The sequence below is a fragment of the Acipenser ruthenus genome, chromosome 1, assembly GCF_902713425.1.
Source record: "Acipenser ruthenus chromosome 1, fAciRut3.2 maternal haplotype, whole genome shotgun sequence".
Classification (NCBI taxonomy): domain Eukaryota; kingdom Metazoa; phylum Chordata; class Actinopteri; order Acipenseriformes; family Acipenseridae; genus Acipenser; species Acipenser ruthenus.
The window spans coordinates 3,311,497-3,330,502 of NC_081189.1; the positions used below are offsets into that span (position 1 = coordinate 3,311,497).

At 40.6% G+C, this 19,006-nt stretch overlaps 1 protein-coding gene across 2 annotated transcripts; it reads right to left on the reverse strand.

Annotated features, from left to right (window-relative positions):
* Positions 1 to 756: 756 nt before the first annotated feature.
* Positions 757 to 15,048, reverse strand: LOC117403746 (occludin-like). Of its 2 annotated transcripts, none has more exons than XM_059031406.1 (9): positions 14,784 to 15,048; positions 11,668 to 11,792; positions 9,777 to 10,464; positions 8,636 to 8,797; positions 3,896 to 4,005; positions 3,223 to 3,423; positions 2,615 to 2,786; positions 2,198 to 2,239; positions 757 to 1,882 (listed from the first exon to the last, which is right to left on the reverse strand). In XM_059031406.1, exons 2-9 carry the CDS (start codon positions 11,718 to 11,720, stop codon positions 1,787 to 1,789), a joined length of 1,524 nt encoding a protein of 507 aa, XP_058887389.1. In that variant the 5' UTR covers positions 11,721 to 11,792; positions 14,784 to 15,048; the 3' UTR covers positions 757 to 1,786. The 2 variants fall into 2 exon arrangements, with proteins under 2 accessions (XP_058887389.1, XP_058887440.1); XM_059031457.1 differs by lacking the exon at positions 14,784 to 15,048 and adding an exon at positions 14,508 to 14,687.
* Positions 15,049 to 19,006: the final 3,958 nt, after the last annotated feature.

The following is a 19,006-nucleotide window of genomic DNA, read 5'->3' on the forward strand; positions in this document are numbered from 1 at the left end:
TTACTGTTTAAAACAGCAGGGAAATGTAAATATGAACTCGCTGTGCAACAGAAGCATTTAGAACAGTGTGACTCGAAAACAGTTTGTGTTCTTGCCAGAAACTGGTATTGTGACCGTTCTGGGGTCTGCCAACAGATGGCGCTAACTATTAAAGTCGATGCACTACGGTTCAAGTATTTACTAACCAACCCAGACTGATGTATACAAATTAGATGGGAATGCATTATGCTAAATGGGCCAAAAAGAAAGTATGTTAAGAATAATACATTATTAAAAGTGTTAGTGTAGGAGCGATCAGGATTGCAGATCTCCAGGGTGGTCTTGGGGTCGGCACTGCTATCGGTGTGCACATATGAGATTGGTATTGAGTTCCCTCTCCGTCAGCCATTATAGGGACCCGTTAGGCTAATAAAGTCCACAATAAAAACATTTAAGGAATATGGACCCTACTTCCTAAATGCTGTAATAAAAGTGACAAAACGAGGACACAAATTCTATTCACACTTTCTGTAATTGTTCCTGTTTAACTTTTTCCTTCTGCTCATAAATCTTCCATTTCTTTTCATATCAGATGTTCCTCATAGAAGATAACTGAAGGTTCATTATAAACACAAAACAATAAGGGTCATGGGGAAATCCAGTCTGCACAGCCATCAATTAATGATACACGAACAGCTATTTTAATCTGGAAAGTTAAAATGCAGCACAAATCAAATGCAAAAATCCCTGCAATACAAAAGGGACAAATGGCACAGATTTGAAATGTTATACAGTTTTAATGAAATTTCACATATAATGCTAAAACATTTACTGAAAACCATACCTTACAGGTAATTCAATTTCTACAATATGATTCCTTGAAGACTGCAACAGCTGTAATTTGACCCATCCCTCTTTTCACGTATTCTTTATTTTTTTAAACTAACGGCTCTATACAAAGAGATGGAAAAAAAAAAAACAGATGAACACCACCAATGTATTTAAAAAAAAATATGTACACAACAAATATAAAAGGCAATTAAAAAATTTACATTTTAAAAATATAATCAAAAATATCAAATCGTACATTTGTATTTACAAAACTTTTCAAAATGTGTTCAATTCCAGTTATTTCAGAAAAATAAAACAAACTCATGACAGAGGAAGATTCCATCTGTCTTTACAAACTACTGCTAGCAATAAACGTGGCAAAATGATCCTTATTTCAGTGCAGAAACCATGACAGGCAGAGCAGATTGTGGAGGCTGAGGACCGAGGGTTCAATCAATGGTCAGTAGCCAAATTTAAAGAGTTAACCTCCAATAATGTGCGCCCAATAAAAAAAAAACACAAAAAAACTCATAACCAAAGACACTGGCCAATAAGCTACACACTGCATTCGAACAGAACACAAAGGTAAGGTTGTGAAAGTCTCCATAACCTTAACCCTCCCAGTTACCTTGTCAGCTAAAAGATTCAATTACGTGATTTCACAAAAAAACAGTAGTGTGTTATTTTTAACAGATCACACTTAACGTTAATTAGGACAGGTTAGAAAACAAGGCAAGCCCTATAACATTGTATTGATCATCTTTCTCCAAATACTCTATCTATTTATTTAATTAATTAATTAATTAAAACCACATACAAAAATTGCATACAAATCACGAGCACACAGCTGAATGGCCTGTATGTGTGTGTGTGTGTGTGTGTGTGTGTGTGTGTGTGTTTTCTCCTCCTCGCCATCCTCACAGATTCAAGGTTGTTATCAATGAGGCTGTGTTGGGTAGACTGTAGATTGGGATGTTTATGATCGGTCGTAGTCAGCGACCACCTTCTTGATGTGAGAGAGTTTTGCTTTCAGGTATTTGCAGCGCTGTTTTTTCTTCTGATAATCGGCAGACTGAAATAAAAGAATATTAGTTAATAATATTAATACTAATATAATTAATACATGTGCCGTTTGGTTTTGTATCAAGTAAATTACTAAAATAGGTATTTATTGTATGAAGTTGCTATTAGTTTAGCATTATCCTAATACATTGACCTGTGCATACTTCTATCAATTGCAGTAACACACAGGATAGAATGTACAGGACTAACAGAAAAAGTCCACACAAAAATAAATACACAAAACACTTAGTGTGTCACTTCACATCTCGTAATTGAAGACATTTTCTTTCTTTCTTTCTTTTTTTTAAAATTTAAAAACACTTACTTTCTTTTTGTCCTTTAATAAGTAAAATTCATCAGCAACAGACTGGGAAAGAAAATAAATAAAAAATTATTGGTCTTACAGAATTAAACAAAAATTATATATATATGAAACTGCTTATGCACACTTTTTTCACATGTAAATTAATACATCAAATTAAATTCCATTTTATAGATGCAGCCCCAGGACAGCATGTTGGATTCTGTCCAATTTGCAACATTTATACTACTATGTTAATTTTAAACGTTTAGTTACCACTGTATAAACACGAATGCCAATATTAATATATTACATGCATATTTGATAAAGTCTGGACACAAGTAGCCCTGGATTCCTCTGCGCTCTCCATCCCTAAATGCTGGTTATCCCCTCAGTGTGAACTCAGAGCCTTTCGCTTTCCTGCAGTTGGGAGACGCTCACCTCGTACTCCTGCGTCCCCTCCTGCAGCTCGTCCAGCTGTCTGTCCAGCCGAGACAGGTCCTTGTTGATTTCGTCCATCTCCGCCTGCAGCTTCTTGTATTCCTGCAGGTCAGCGTCAAACTCGCGCTTGTATTCCTGCCTTTGCTGGACTCCAGTGATCGGAGGGTACTCGCTGCAACCAAACAGACATCAGCATCATCAATCTCTAATGAGAAACTAGCCAAGTGCAGTTAAGGATGTGTCAATCACAGTAACCGATTAATGACTTAAACAAACGCTGCAGTTCGGTTCCTGGGTTTACATGATTTTCAATGCAACACGAACGGTACTACCTTGACATACTGAACCTTTATAAATCTACAGTTCCACTGCCCAAACTAATTGCAGGTGCCATGTTACAAGAAAAAGGGTGTGACTGTTGAGAACAAAGTGTTACATTTCTATGGATTCATTGGGTGGGTTGGGTCCTCAGTCAGAACGAGGAATGATCCCAGCCCTGGAATAAAGGCACTGAGACACTTCCCCCTCGTTAAGTGACACACTTGTTTCCTCCAAGCGTTTCATGGATTGTGATCTGCAGCATGTCCCTGCTGTAGCAGCATCGTTACCTTTCAAGGTCGTCGTTGTCCAGCTCCTCCCCGGACTCCGCTCCGGTGGTGTAGTCTGTCTCGTAGTCCTGTGTGTCTGCTTTCCTGGCCCGGCCTGGTCTCCTCTTCTTGGGCGGCTTCCTCTGAGTCGACGGGCCCTCCGAGCTGCTGCTGTACACGTTGGGGGGCGGCATGCTCATCAGAGGAGCCGACACTTTAGGACTGTTGAGAAAAGAAGAAATAAATCCATTCAGAACGCATAATAACTTCCATCAATTAAGGGAAAGTCACTGGGAGGCTTCTGCTGTAGAAATACATCACAGATCATAAATCCAAATATTCAGCTGCCACTGAAACTGCAGACTTCACGTCTTGCAGGAAGATGAGCTACGAAAAAAAACACACACACACACACCTGCAATGTGTTCAGGGGAAGACCGCCCTCCCCCTGAAGAAAAGCGTTCCAGGAATTCTGGCACACGGCCCCAACGCTACCTTTCAACCTGGGACTGACTCACAGTATTCTTGCATAGCAGATTTCTGAGGAATTACGACATACATTCCTGCTCTCAAATTATACACCTGATGGTCACCAATACAATACTGTACATTAAAACAGTGCCACCATAAGCACCATGCTGGGATGCTATTAAGCTGTTGGGTCACTCCAGTGAAAGTGAGACAGTGCACTCACGGGGGGGACTGGTCTCTGCTGGGCTCCTCATCCACCACACACATTGAGCCGTTGAATTTCTCCGGATAGTCGGACACCAGATCACCCGGCTCTCCCGTCACATTGTTTACCTGTGGGGAGAATGATCATTACTTCCCATTATCAATTCAATACATACAAAAGACAACTACTCCACTGTATTACAAATAAACACCACATGCAGGGTATGTAATACATTAAAGTGTGCAGCTATTCATTAAAGTGTGCGTGCATGAGTTGTTTGGTGTAGTTTTATCAGCAATACTGTATTGTGTATTGTATACCCTATGAGATTTACATTGGCTGCTACCCTTTTGTAAAATACTACATAATGAGTGCTGGGATGAACATGTAGAATAATATTTGAATATTCTTTGACTTCAACAATAATGCGTATCGTTGACCATTGGTTTGGGTTTCATTTGTGCAATACCTTCTTGATACAGTCATTTATAAATGATGTTACATTAACGTGGTCATTTTTGCCACCGGATACAATTCAAGCCGTGTTTGTTTGAATATTTGAAGATTTTTCTCTTTGCACTGTCAGTAGTCTGAGACACTGTCCAAGTGGTGCAAACTCAGTTCGTTCGATACATTAGAAGGGGCCGCTTTTCAGAACTAGGCCTAGAGAAGTCTTGTTTTCAATGCAACGAGACGGTAGATTTGTGCAGGTTCAGGGGACTCATGTGATCCAGTAGAAGGTAGGCATGTATAATAGAGAGAGGGCCTACAGGAAAGCAGCGTTACCCGGGGGAGGGGGTTGGGTTCAGGTGTCAGATTCCCAGAGGCCCTGCTTCCAATAATAGAAAGCCACTCCTTCCTCGTCCCTTTGTGAGTCTCTGTACCTTTCCATTTCTCGAGTCAGCAGTCTGTTAATCTCAGAATTACAAACACATCTGAACCACAACTCAGAAATAAACAACTCAGACATTTGATGTGAGTCATCGTGGGTTGTGTTAGAAACTCTTAAACCTAGTATTGGGGCGGCAGGGAGGGGGTAGTGAATGACAAGAAAGTTTGATGTAAAAATCAAGACAGGTATTGTCTTGATTTTTTTTTTTTTTTTTTTTTAACGCTAAAAAAGAGGGAGGCAGTGGACCACACAACCTCCTTGATATATACATATAGATATATCTAGCATCACAGTTCACATAGCACTACGTTTAAGATTGTTACTGATACATTGTGGCTAATCAAGCTTGTTTTACAACCTGGAATGGGTGAAACTGCTATGCAATACATTATTAATAAGCCTATGTTTGTCATTCTTTGCAGAAGAATTCAACACCAAACCTCAGATGACTTTGCAAGATCAAACTCCGTAAATAAAGAAAGAAATATAACAGTCATAACTGTAATTTATTCAAAAGGAGAAAAGGAAATAAATAAATTCAACTGGAATTATAACAATTTGTACTTTAATATCTCTCTATTATTCTGATACAAGTGCAAAGGCATGGGGAGGAAGCACACACGTGCCTGGCTGTGCAACACTGAAATCATTACTTTTCTTTAAATAAATCAGTGGGTTAACAACGTATGTTCAGTGTAGTTTTGGGTTAAAAGACACATGGCAGTATTTGGCACTATTAGTGCGAAATCCGTCTCCCTGCCAAATAGTGTCGCCAGCAAATTGTGTCTCATTGAAGAGTACAACTGAAGTAACAATGTGCAACAGATGCAACCATCATATTGATTTGATATTTTAATTGTGTTGCGTTCTCTGTTTTATTTATATATATATATATATATATATATATATATATATATATATCACACACACGTTTTTATTTTTTTTAAAAGGACAACTTTTAAAAAAATAAAGAAAAAGGTAATATAGGTTCATAAACATGTTAATTATTAATATGAAATCAATTACCACAATGTTTCAGACTATGTCCTTCATCAGCTAGTTTTTTGTCCAATTTTATATATATATTTCAGATTACTCAGATGTAGGACAAATCCTAAAAACAGCATTTAAAACTCCTTCCAATGTTTGGTCGGAAGCTCCGATGATCGTCAGGGACTCTGCTGTAAAACTGGGCTGCTTTACATACAGTGACTCTCTTGCATTTAATTAGTCTAATAGCTTAAAGTTCATGTTATTTCAATGATTTCATTCGATGGGTTGTGTCGACCCTACCTTCCTCTTCTTAATTAAAAGGGTTTCCCAATCGACGACGTCTATTCAGTATCGCTTCCGATCAAACGCTGGGTTTTTTAAGCCTTGTTTTTTAGGATTTTTTTTTTATTTTCGTACACTGGGGTAATTTAAAATAACTACTTTTAGTTTGTTTATATTATAATTGAATTATGAATTTTACTATTGCTGTAACCTACGACAACCGCAGACAGTACTCATTACTGGTACGTTTATGACTATGAGCAGATCATACACGGAATAGGACTATTCTAATACGGATTACAAATTCTATGAAACATGACAAGCATAACTTTTCATTAAGGTGTCAAATTGTTAAAAGAAAAACTCAAGACTAATCTGGTGGGTTCTGTACTGTAGTTTGCTGCCTTCCAAAGAGAACTTGTCAGCAGAAATTCTTAAAAGTCTGTTGATTTTTTCAACAATTAGGGTTGTTCCATATTCATGTAACAATTAGCATATCCCATAGGGTATTTACCCTCCGTTAAAAAAGTTAAATGTTTTCTAAAACCTGTTCTTCCAATTTCATGTACCGATTCAAAATGAAAAGGTGACAGTTTTTGGCAAAGATTGAGGATAAAATATTCTCAGCATGCGCAGATGAATTTGCATGACTGCGCGTGTGTTCGTACTACAAATGAGACACTATTCTTCCACTGATACGATTTGGCACAACGCTGGCATTGTAAAGTGGTATTGCTGAAGTTTGTTCCGGTTTGTTCCGGTTTTCTAAACCTGTTCTACAGGCTCGCCAGCAGGCATGAAACTGAAGCACCTGACTGATAGCATCACCAGATAGGCTGGCGCAAGGGAGTAAAGCAACTGAAACGAGTCCCTAATGCATTACAAAACAAATAAACCCATCCGTGGATATTAGATAAACTCGTGAACTTCAAGGAAAGGTGTGCAGTTATGTCTGGAACATACGTCCCCCGCCACGGCTGCGATTATAAAGTTACCACGTGCCACGATTCTACTCTAATTATTTTTCTTCAATTACCCTTGATTGTTTTATTTAACTTATGAAGGGACTGGTCATCGGTCAAGGTATTCAATTGCACTCACTCTCTCCTGTCTGTTTACACTAGCATAGCACTGCGTGCTCATGCTAAATAAAACCACATTCATATGAATATACTGTTCAGTCATTGGTTTCGTTTACAGTTTTCATTGGTCTATCAAATTTGAGAATAAACTAGGCATTTAGCCATTTTAAAATGTTAAAGTTTAGATAAAACTCATGTGCTTTTATTGAAGTGGCAGCAGTGTGGAGTAGTGGTTAGGGCTCTGGACTCTTGACCGGAGGGTTGTGGGTTCAATCCCCAGTGGGGGACACTGCTGTTGTACCCTTGAGCAAGGTACTTTACCTAGATTGCTCCAGTAAAAACCCAACTGTATAAATGGGTAATTGTATGTAAAATAATGTGATATCTGGATAATGTGAAATAATGTATAATGTGATATCTTGTAACAATTGTAAGTCGCCCTGGATAAGGGCGTCTGCTAAGAAATAAATAATAATAATAATAACATGCTTGGCCACGGCATTCTGAGATGATTTGTATCCATAAACACTCAGAAACTTAACTTAGACCATAACAGGAAATATTATAAAGTATGATGGCAGTCAAGGGGTTAATGCAGAGCTGAACAATTGTGATGTTCATCTTAACCAAACTGATTGAGGAGACTGGAATTTTTAATCCACATCCAATCTGCAGAGACTTTATTATTGCAGGTCTTTGTTACACCCAACAGCCATGGGGCTTGTCTAGATAAACATCAGCTTGTTCAATTATTTGAGCTTTACCTAATCCAACATGATGTTTACCTAAACATAACTGGGGTTAATCTAAAACTATATTAAACTGCAGCAAAAAGAACAAACAGAAAATAATAATAATAATAATAATAATAATAAATAATAATACTACTACAACCAAGAGACACTGTATGACATCAGACTAAAAACTTCACCAGTCAATAATGCTCTAGTCCGATTCGGGTTTTCTCTTTTATTAAGAATTAAGTTGTAATAGTTGTAAACTGTTGTAATAGTGTACTTAAATACCCTGGAAACTGAATGACTGCCACACTGTTTACTATAGAACATAGCGGTCGGTGAAACTGTCCAAGCCACACCCAGAAACTCTCACTGCATTCCTTGCAATGAACCCTGCCTTTCATCATCTCCGAGTCATGTTTAAAGCCCATAGTGATCCGGCTGCTACCTCAAACCACGTTTCAACCCCAGCATTAACACACGTGGGATTATTCACAGGGAACATGTGGATGCACTGCATTTACCACCACCTGGAAAACCCTCCTGCTGCTACAAGTAATATCAGCTACAGAATTAACACTTTGTGCATGCTTGCTAATAACATGCAAATCTAATGCTTAATATATTCACAGCTTCTATCAGATCAGAATAGTGTAAAAAAAACAAAACACATTTTACAAACACTTAATCAAATACTGGTCAGTAGCGTATGTAACAAATTAGAGCCACCAAGGTTTATTGTGTGAGATGCACAAGTAATAATGTGACTTACCCAATCCTCGACATTGGCTGTTCCTTCGACTGGAACATGCTCCTTTTCCCAGTTGATGTTCATTTTCCCATATTTATTTATCTTGCCGCGTGTTTTCACAGCAAAGAAAATCATAATGGCCAATGCCACAGTGACGATCATGCCAAACACGATGGCAATGGCCTTGAAAGACAAACAGAATTCGGGGTTCAACTACAAAACTGTACAAACGTCACGTCGGTTTATAAACACCATTACAGCAATACCCACGGAGCAACAATTTAAACCCCTACAAAGACTAATTAAATAGGGATTGTATGAGTTTGTATTTCAACTCAGCATTCTAACAGTTAGTTAAACACTATTATGCTTCAATATAAAACTACAGCAATTTCTGTTCTTTCTTAAACATGTTTGTCGTTTCCTATAGAGGTCATTTCAGCTCATGGGCACCAACTGGGGACCTCTTGTGTCAATTAATTACAATGTGGCATTCTATTATTATTTGTTTATTTAGCAGACGCCTTTATCCAAGGCGACTTACAGACACTAGGGTGTGTGAACTATGCATCAGCTGCAGTCACTTGCAACATCTCACCCGAAAGAGCACAAGGAGGTTCAGTGACTTGCTCAGGGTCACACAGTGAGGTCTTTAACCACCGGACCACAGCCTCCTATTCTACTGACTCAATTCACCCTGGTCTGGAATGAGGAACCAGCTGGCCAACAAGGAGAGCTTGATACGATTCTTAATTGCAGTCAAACCAGCAGTGGTTGCTTTGTGACGATCACATATTGTAAAAGGGCTTGGAAGGATACAGCAATTTATATTACATCTTAAAGTAAATACTGAACCCACACACCATGGCGAGCAAGTTCTTCCAACAATTCCGAAAGAAGGTACTCCCGATTCAAAATAGGTGGTGACAATGCTTTGAGAACACCAGATTACAAGTGAAATCAGCTTGTGCAACCAGCTTTGGGCCATCTTTGAAGTAAATCAGAAAAACTAAAGGAAACTCAAATGACAGCGTTGAACCGCTCGACATTGAATTTATTGAGGTTTTTTGTTTAGTATTTCTAATTTTGCCACTATTGGAGTGCTTTGTAACGGAGTTGTGGGTTCTTTGAAATAACGTCAAATAAACTGCAATCTACCAACCTCTTGTGGTTCCACGACGCAGTAGTGGTACAGATACTGGTTGATGAAGATCCCCGATTGCTGCGGGTTCTGGAACTGCGCGCACAGCATGAGCACTTGGTTGTAGAAGGCGGAGCCAGCGGCCTGCGCAGTGGGGTTCACCCCAATGAGGTAGACGATGGTGGCGATGAACATCATGATGGCAAGGATGGCGCAGGAGATGGTCACACCCAGGTAGAACTTTCGAGACCTGGCTATGTTCGACCTGGAGACAGTGATGATGAACACCGCCAGCATCCCGATAAAGCAAATGGCAGCCATGGCAATCAGGAAGCCCTTGGCTGTGCGAGGGTCGGTGTAGTTGCCTCCGACGCCCATTCCTGCCCCACTGTAGCCGCCGTAGGATGAGGATCCCGAGCCGAAGCCGCCCCCGTATCCGCCGTACCCTCCGATTCCTGTGCCCATGCCCATGCCCATGCCACCCATGTTGGCCATGTCTACGTCCCAAGCCAGCGTGGAAGCTATGCAGGCAAAGATGCCGACACACAGGATGACGATGATTACGGCGAGGATCTTGATGATTCCTGGCGGGGAGGTCCACTTGTAGAAATTCTGTTCCTGCTCCTCCTCTGGATAGTAGGAGAATGCAGGCTGGGAACCCATAGGCTCCCCGTACACGTCTCTGCTCGGTGCATAGTTTGATGGGTTGCTGCAAGAAAATGTATTTCAGATCAATACAACGACTGAGCGAAAATACATTTAGCAATAAGTTTAGACAAATGTTTTGACAAAGACTAAATAATGAATAAATAATGATTAATCTTGGACAGTCTTACCTAAAGTAACATTAGGATTAGTGCTAAAATCAGGGTCTGTTACGTATTATTGGGTGTTAAGTTATGGATGAATTGTTATTCAATCTTGCTGGCCAAAAAAATACAGACTTGGAGCACCCCATCACTAAGACAAAAAGTAGAAATATTTCAGTTGTATTTATTTTCACTTTTAACCTGGTGAAGTCCATTTAACACTGCTGCCACCACACTGTAGATTCACTTCCTGTGCTACAGGTATCAGGTCCCTACCTGAAACATGAAACTCGCTTTGCTGCATATACAGCAGGATTTTAAGGGTCAGGCATCAACAGGACGCTTATACCTGCTGCACAGGTAGTGATCCTTCAGTGTACTGTAGATGATTTAAAACGTGCTCAACTGCCAATTCAATTTTGACTAGTCAATGTGCATTAGTTAGAATGACCTGTATCTCTAGATCACATGGGCAACTACAAAAATGACACTTGGGTGTACTTGTCCTGAACCACTGTAGACGTGTTCGATCATGTTCCCTTATTTTTAGAAGAGACTGTATGTTCCTGCTATCTGCCTGCAGCAACTCCTGTGTAACAGATACCGGACTGGGATGAACAAACTCATAACTTTGCTTTGGTAATTGTCACAGGTACTGTGTGTTCTCATTGGAAGACAGCGCTACAGACCGGTGCATGTGGAACCTGCGATAATTCAGTTTGTTTCAAGCGGTCTTGATTTAACTCTCCGATTTAGAAACACGAAACCTTAAATCTACAAGGCTTTTCTTTAAAGGCTAAGAAATCAGTAGCTAAAGTGACTGGCTTTGGTTAAAAACTCAGGGAACAGGGAAGGAGACACATCTTCACACAGAGAGTGAGGGTTTGGAAGTACCGAGCCACGCTGTTGATGTTGAATCACCTGGATCCTTTAAGACCAAACTTGACAGTTGAGAGATCAGTCAGTTGCTGGGAACCAGATGAGCTCAGTCAGGCTGGATGGCTATAGTTTGTAAGTTTCCTTATGTTCTTAAATCAGCTGCTTAATCATTTTCACATATAGAAGAAGGACCAGGTTGTTCTATAAAATAAAAAGCTACTTACTATCCACTCCCAGGCTGATAGGGCGGAGGGCTTCCATATGGTTTTGAAGACATTTTGGTTCCCAGAAACTTCAGCTGGTTCCCCTCGACTGAAAAAACGTTCCCGATTTCTCAGTGCTGCAGTTCCTAAAATCCAGAAAACAGGTTCAATATTGGATTCTGCAGCATATCTATCTGACTATATCACGTATACTAAAAATGCACATACAGACGTAAGTGTTTTGTTCTTTCAAGTAACGCAAATAACCCGATCGCTCGTGGTTTCCAATTCCAGTCCTCTCAGGGACTAGTCCCGGACTGGGAAACTCTGTACAGTTTCCCCAAGTACCTGAAACCTGAGTGCTTATTATTGTTAAAAAGAAATGAACAAATGATACTGAAGAAATCAACTAAGGCTTTTGAGAATTTGATAAGTCAGATGTAGCGATTGCCTCAGATAAATACAGGATCTGAATTTGTAAAGGCTTAATAGTAGTTACAATGGATGTGCTAGCAAAGTAATCAACTGTGTAAATAAGAGGGACACTATAGGGGGTCTGCATTTCAGCAAGATAAGCCTGACCAGCACATGACTTCAACACCGTTTGCACTAGCCACTTAAGCCTGCTTTGCTCTTTTTTAAAAACATTTTTTAAGCATGATTTTGATTTATGAAAGGCTTTATTTGGTTATTTAAAAGTGTCATCGGTAGTACTGTGATGAGTTGTTAGCATATGGTAAATACACGAGTTCTGGGAGGAGATTGAACACAATTCAAAGTCACAGATGTTTCTTTACAGTTATTAAAACAAATGAGTTTTGCTTTTGTTTACATTTACATATACATAAGAGTTGTGATACTGATGTGAAAATGTAGACAATAACACCTGTTTCTTTAAATATCCACATACCCCAGAAGGAGACTTTGGAAGTGGAAATTTCAAAAAACAGGTGTTATTTTTTATTTATGAGAGGAGTCGTTCAAGTAGACGGTACTAATAAGCAAGTTTTCAAAGCTTCATTCCATTTCTGATGGCAAATGAAATCTTAAATTAGCACGCCAGGCCACCTTGAAGTAGAGTATACAAGTGACACATGACAGGCTTGTTGATTTAAACAGGGTCACCTCTGTGTTTTGGGGTAATGTCTTCACACAAGGGGTGGTCAATATGATGTCATCGGTCATGCACCACAGTTCAGGGGCTGTAGGCCCACATACAGGGCCACCCTAAGTCTGTGCTCAAGTGTAAACAGATGGCTCAAATGAGAAGAATCTTTTAATCTGATCATCCATAAACCAGCTCAGGTCCGAGTTGTAAGTGTAAAGGCACCTCAAAAGCAAACATGAATTCGAGAAAAAACTAAGATTTTTACAACACATGGCTGAGGTTTACAAGTTCAACAATAAACTACAAAACACCTGTAAACTACATGCATCAAGCAAGCAATGCACTTTACAAATCAGCAGGGCTGTAAACTCACACGAGCCCTGGATTTCAGATCCAACCTGTCAGTACATTTTAAACCCTGTTTATGCGCCTCACTGCAAAAATAAAATATAAAAAGTTAACACATTTTATTTGTGGGACACACATGTCCCATGTACCTTAATGAGTTTGTTTGAAACACAGGACTGGGTGCAGGGCCAGTGGGAGTTTCTAACCCTGCTATATGCCAATGTATTTTTATTGATTTATTTTTCTAGAAAGAGCAAGCTATTTGTATCCTGTACCCTACGAGTAAAACCTGCCCCTGCCATTCCACCTTCAATTCTTGGTGCAGCTGGTAACCTAGAACAGGGGGTCTTCTCTGGCAGGTAACCCCACTTTCTGTATTCCTGTTACCTACACTGAACCCCTTTTACTCTTATTGGGGCGATGCTTAAGTCACAGCACACTTACCTGCCTTCTTTGCATTACCTTTGTTAATATATTTCCAGATATTTTGCTTTAACTTCCTTGGTTGGGGTTACCTGATGCACACAGGAATGGTCTATACCGGTCTAAACCTGTTTCCTTGGAGCCACCACATTCAGGGACAAAAGCCTCAGGACTGTTTTTTCCTTAAATAAGAAATGTAAGTAATCGTCTCAAATAACACTACAAATGATTCCTCATTTTTGTATTATTCATATTGGTAAGTCTACTTATAAACTCTGTTTAAATCCACGACCGCATTTGCTTACAGGTCTCCTCGGTGGTCCCGACTTTATTTCTACAGTAGAGATCTGTACTCACTCAGGTCTTAAGTGGTCTGTATGTAACACGTGGAATAGTAAATAAATAAAGACCATTACAGGCAATCCCATCATACAGTTGGTCTTTAATATATTTGATTGCATTGTACTGTAGCCCTGTACGGAGGTAAAATTAATAGCAATTCTGTAATTTGCTGATATTTTTAAACACGAACTAACACGAAGATGCCGTTCTACAGTTTGTATGTACATCACCAGGCAGGATATGCAATATTAATGTCCAAAGAAATGTAATTTTGCTATTAAGGAAATTAACTGGAATTAAAAAATAATAATAATATCACGTGAAACAAGACAATGTGTGTATGTCTACTACATGGAAAAACTTATGTTTTACAACAGCAAAAGCCATCATTAATGTTGTTAGAAATATGAATAAGTAGGCCTATTTCTAGTCATGTACCTAGTCAAACTAGTCAACATTTTTAAACTTACCTAAATTTTCCACAGTACCCCGACTTTACCTAACTGCGAAGTTACCTGAAGAGAAAAGGCTTTCGCTAGTTATCTGAATAAACGCATTCTTCCAAGACTCCACTCAACCACTACAGCATTTAAACTTATACAATCAAGTAAACAGTATCACAGCATCACAAACTCCATACCTTTCCATACCTGCGCTCTATCCCTGTCGCCTTGTATCAAACCAAAACAACTAAACAGGTTAAACAACTTGGCACGGATCCATAAGCAACACGGTATCAAGCTAGTGTTGAATGCATCCCAGTTTTTGGAAAGAGCTTTTCAAAAATTACCAACACAATGTGAATGCGACTCGTAACTTCTTCCACCCTTATTAACAAGAACCTACGGTTGATTATTCATCTTTTTTTAATTAACCATCAAATATTGTAAATAAATACATTGTTGAATACACTTACAGGGTTCGTTAGCTGATGCTCTGTGTTTCAATTTCAACACACCTGCCTGCTGTTTACGTCCTCACTCGAAACTCGTAAGCTATGCTAATGAGTAATGTAATAATGAGACGGCACACCCTGCAGCGATGTGAGGAAGGACTGGGCAGGGGCGGATCCGGGTTTCACATTACTGCCCCACCGAGAAGCAAAACAGGTTTGTTAGCCAGCTGCGCTCCTTCATTGGCTGATGAGAGCTTCCCATTACTACCGCGCATCAACTAAACCGTGAAAAGCTATCCCAACAGGTTATTCCACAAGGTATTACTGAGGCACATTCAAGGCGAAGTACAGCACCTGTATTTATATTATAAAGGACAAGGAGTTAGATCAAAGTGTGTATGTTTTAAATAGTGGGTAATAATATAACACACCAAAAACATTCAACGTTTTTTTTGTTTTTTTTTTAAACGAAAGCACTACCCGTATGATTTTGTTACTGGCACGAATGCATCTGATTTCGCTGCTGCCTATGTAGTTGTACAAACAAGTTCTTAATTATAACTACCCATTTCCCGTTCTTCAGCCCCGGAATGTTTGAATTTGTACTGGAGATAATACTGTATACAACAAGTCCTGCAGACAGGATTTTGTACTGGCCTAGTGACTCATTAAAATGGAATGCACTATGACTATTTACCTTTGACTCCCGCTTTTACTAACAGCCCCGGAATGTGTATTAATTCCTTAATATTTATATTATTATTTATTTATTAGTAGACGCGTTACAATTGTTACAAGATATCACATTATTTTTACATACAATTACCCATTTATACAGTTGGGTTTTTTTTACTGGAGCAATGTAGGTAAAGTACCTTGCTCAAGAGTACAGCAGCAGGATTGAACCAATGACCTTCTAGTCAAGAGTTCAGAGCCCCTAACCACTACTCCACACTGCTGCCTATTATTAATGTGCATTTACAGAACCTAGGCTCGGGCGGCTTCATATTTCAACAGGTGCTTCGCGTTATTGTTGTTTTATTTATTTATTTATTTATTTACTTCAACCAAACAGGTGCTTGTTTTGTTCCCCTTAGGTGAACCCGGCTGATTTAACGAGTTCGGGGTGGATCGGCGGCAACAGTTCAGATGTGTTGTCATCAAATCTGCTTCTTTCGACATCGCCAATATGAAATATATATATATATATATATATATATATATATATATATATATATATATATATATATACATATATATATATATATATATATAGGAAGGCCTTATGAGCTTCTGGTAGCTCGCTACGCTCCTTGCACAGCGGTATCTGCGCTATGCTATGGTCCCGGTTCCGCGCCCGCCCTCTGCCTGTGTGTGTGGATTGAATCGCCCTGTGTACGCTACAATACCATAGGACCTACTGCACAGAGAGTGGTTAGATACCAGCAAAATCGCTGTTTAACTGGATACAGATTGCTATATTTTGAATTAAAGCAAAGAACGAAAGGATCTTCAAGGCAAGAAAAAGGAGCCCAATAATAATATTGCTAGTATAAAATCGATTTTAAAACTATTGTTTGAACTCCAATATCATTATAATTACAGTATTTAAAAAAAAAAAAAACAACTACATTTAATACAAGGGAAATCGGGTTATGGTCTGTAAAACCTCAGTAAACTATCAGATTTAAATAGGTATGAACTGAACTGTAAGAGACTAGTGAAGATGTTAATCATATTGTGATAAAAGCCCCTTCCAAGATAGTGGAAAGGAAGTTTCCAACAGCGCACTCACCAGGGGACATGTACAGATGCCCAGCACGTGTGTCACTGCTGTCAGCGCACTCACCAGGGGACATGTACAGATGCCCAGCACGTGTGTCACTGCTGTCAGCGCACTCACCAGGGGACATGTACCGATGCCCAGCACATGTGTCACTGCTGTCAGCGCACTCACCAGGGGACATGTACCGATGCCCAGCACATGTGTCACTGCTGTCAGCGCACTGACCAGGGGACATGTACCGATGCCCAGCACATGTGTCACTGCTGTCAGCGCACTCACCAGGGGACATGTACCGATGCCCAGCACATGTGTCACTGCTGTCAGCGCACTGACCAGGGGACATGTACCGATGCCCAGCACATGTGTCACTGCTGTCAGCGCACTCACCAGGGGACATGTACCGATGCCCAGCACATGTGTCACTGCTGTCAGCGCACTGACCAGGGGACATGTACCGATGCCCAGCACGTGTGTCACTGCTGTCAGCGCACTGACCAGGGGACATGTACCGATGCCCAGCACATGTGTCACTGCTGTCAGCGCACTGACCAGGGGACATGTACCGATGCCCAGCACATGTGTCACTGCTGTCAGCGCACTCACCAGGGGACATGTACCGATGCCCAGCACATGTGTCACTGCTGTCAGCGCACTGACCAGGGGACATGTACCGATGCCCAGCACATGTGTCACTGCTGTCAGCGCACTCACCAGGGGACATGTACCGATGCCCAGCACATGTGTCACTGCTGTCAGCGCACTGACCAGGGGACATGTACCGATGCCCAGCACGTGTGTCACTGCTGTCAGCGCACTGACCAGGGGACATGTACCGATGCCCAGCACATGTGTCACTGCTGTCAGCGCACTGACCAGGGGACATGTACAGATGCCCAGCACATGTGTCACTGCTGTCAGCGCACTCACCAGGGGACATGTACAGATGCCCAGCACGTGTGTCACTGCTGTCAGCGCACTGACCAGGGGACATGTACAGATGCCCAGCACGTGTGTCACTGCTGTCAGCGCACTCACCAGGGGACATGTACCGATGCCCAGCACATGTGTCACTGCTGTCAGCGCACTGACCAGGGGACATGTACAGATGCCCAGCACATGTGTGACTGCTGTCAGCGCACTCACCAGGGGACATGTACAGATGCCCAGCACGTGTGTCACTGCTGTCAGCGCACTCACCAGGGGACATGTACCGATGCCCAGCACATGTGTCACTGCTGTCAGCGCACTGACCAGGGGACATGTACAGATGCCCAGCACATGTGTCACTGCTGTCAGCGCACTCACCAGGGGACATGTACCGATGCCCAGCACGTGTGTCACTGCTGTCAGCGCACTCACCAGGGGACATGTACCGATGCCCAGCACGTGTGTCACTGCTGTCAGCGCACTCACCAGGGGACATGTACCGATGCCCAGCACGTGTGTCACTGCTGTCAGCGCACTCACCAGGGGACATGTACCGATGCCCAGCACGTGTGTCACTGCTGTCAGCGCACTCACCAGGGGACATGTGTCACTGCTGTCAGCGCACTCACCAGGGGACATGTCCTGTACAAAATCAAAGTCCCTTTCTGAAACAGTTTCAATAGTAAATGCAGGTTTCAAATACAAAGGCAGGCATTATTTAAAAACCTGGGTTTTTATTAGAAATAATTGCACATCGTACATAGCTGTTATTCGATTACAAACAGCTTCATTCCAGCGCTCTAAACAGCCAGTTTGAACAGGGACATGTTTTGGTGTTGGACAGCAAGTCTTTAACGTTGGGTTATTCTCAAACTGGAACACATGTATTCTGCTCGGTTTTGAGAAACAGCCGCCCAGAAAGGTTTAGCTGTTGGTTTTAAATTGTGAACAACAAATATTGTTAAGGCCTTTATATTCAGTTTCAAGAAAAATCAGACACACTCATTTTAGAGATTAAAACTTAAATTAAAACTTCTGAATTGCTCAGCGTACAGCCATTTACATTAGCAAAAGTAGCTCAAAATGGGTTTTCATCAAGTTTACTGAACAGTTGGATCAACAGCAATAGTCAATCTTTTTTCATGAAGTTTATTTATCAGAGACCCTACTTTATATCACATATTAGGTGTCACAGTATAAAAACACAAAATGACAGTTCCATATGCAAATGCAGTACACATGAATGTTGCAGGGCATCATGCAACACTAACTGCACTCTAATGGAGATTTATTTCTTTGACTGGTTGCTAAGATTCCTAAAAAGGCTCAAGTTAAAATTGTTAAACATGTTTAACACTAAACTGTAAACATTTAGGAAATCCACACTTGGTTAGTTTTAAACTGAGTATGCTTAGGTTAGTTTGAAAGAACATGTGATCCCTCCAAATGAACTCATTTCTCAAGAAGTGGTCTCTGGTTTGTTTGAGTCTGCTTCAAGGCCTTAAGTACTATTCCACACTGACTGGTGAAA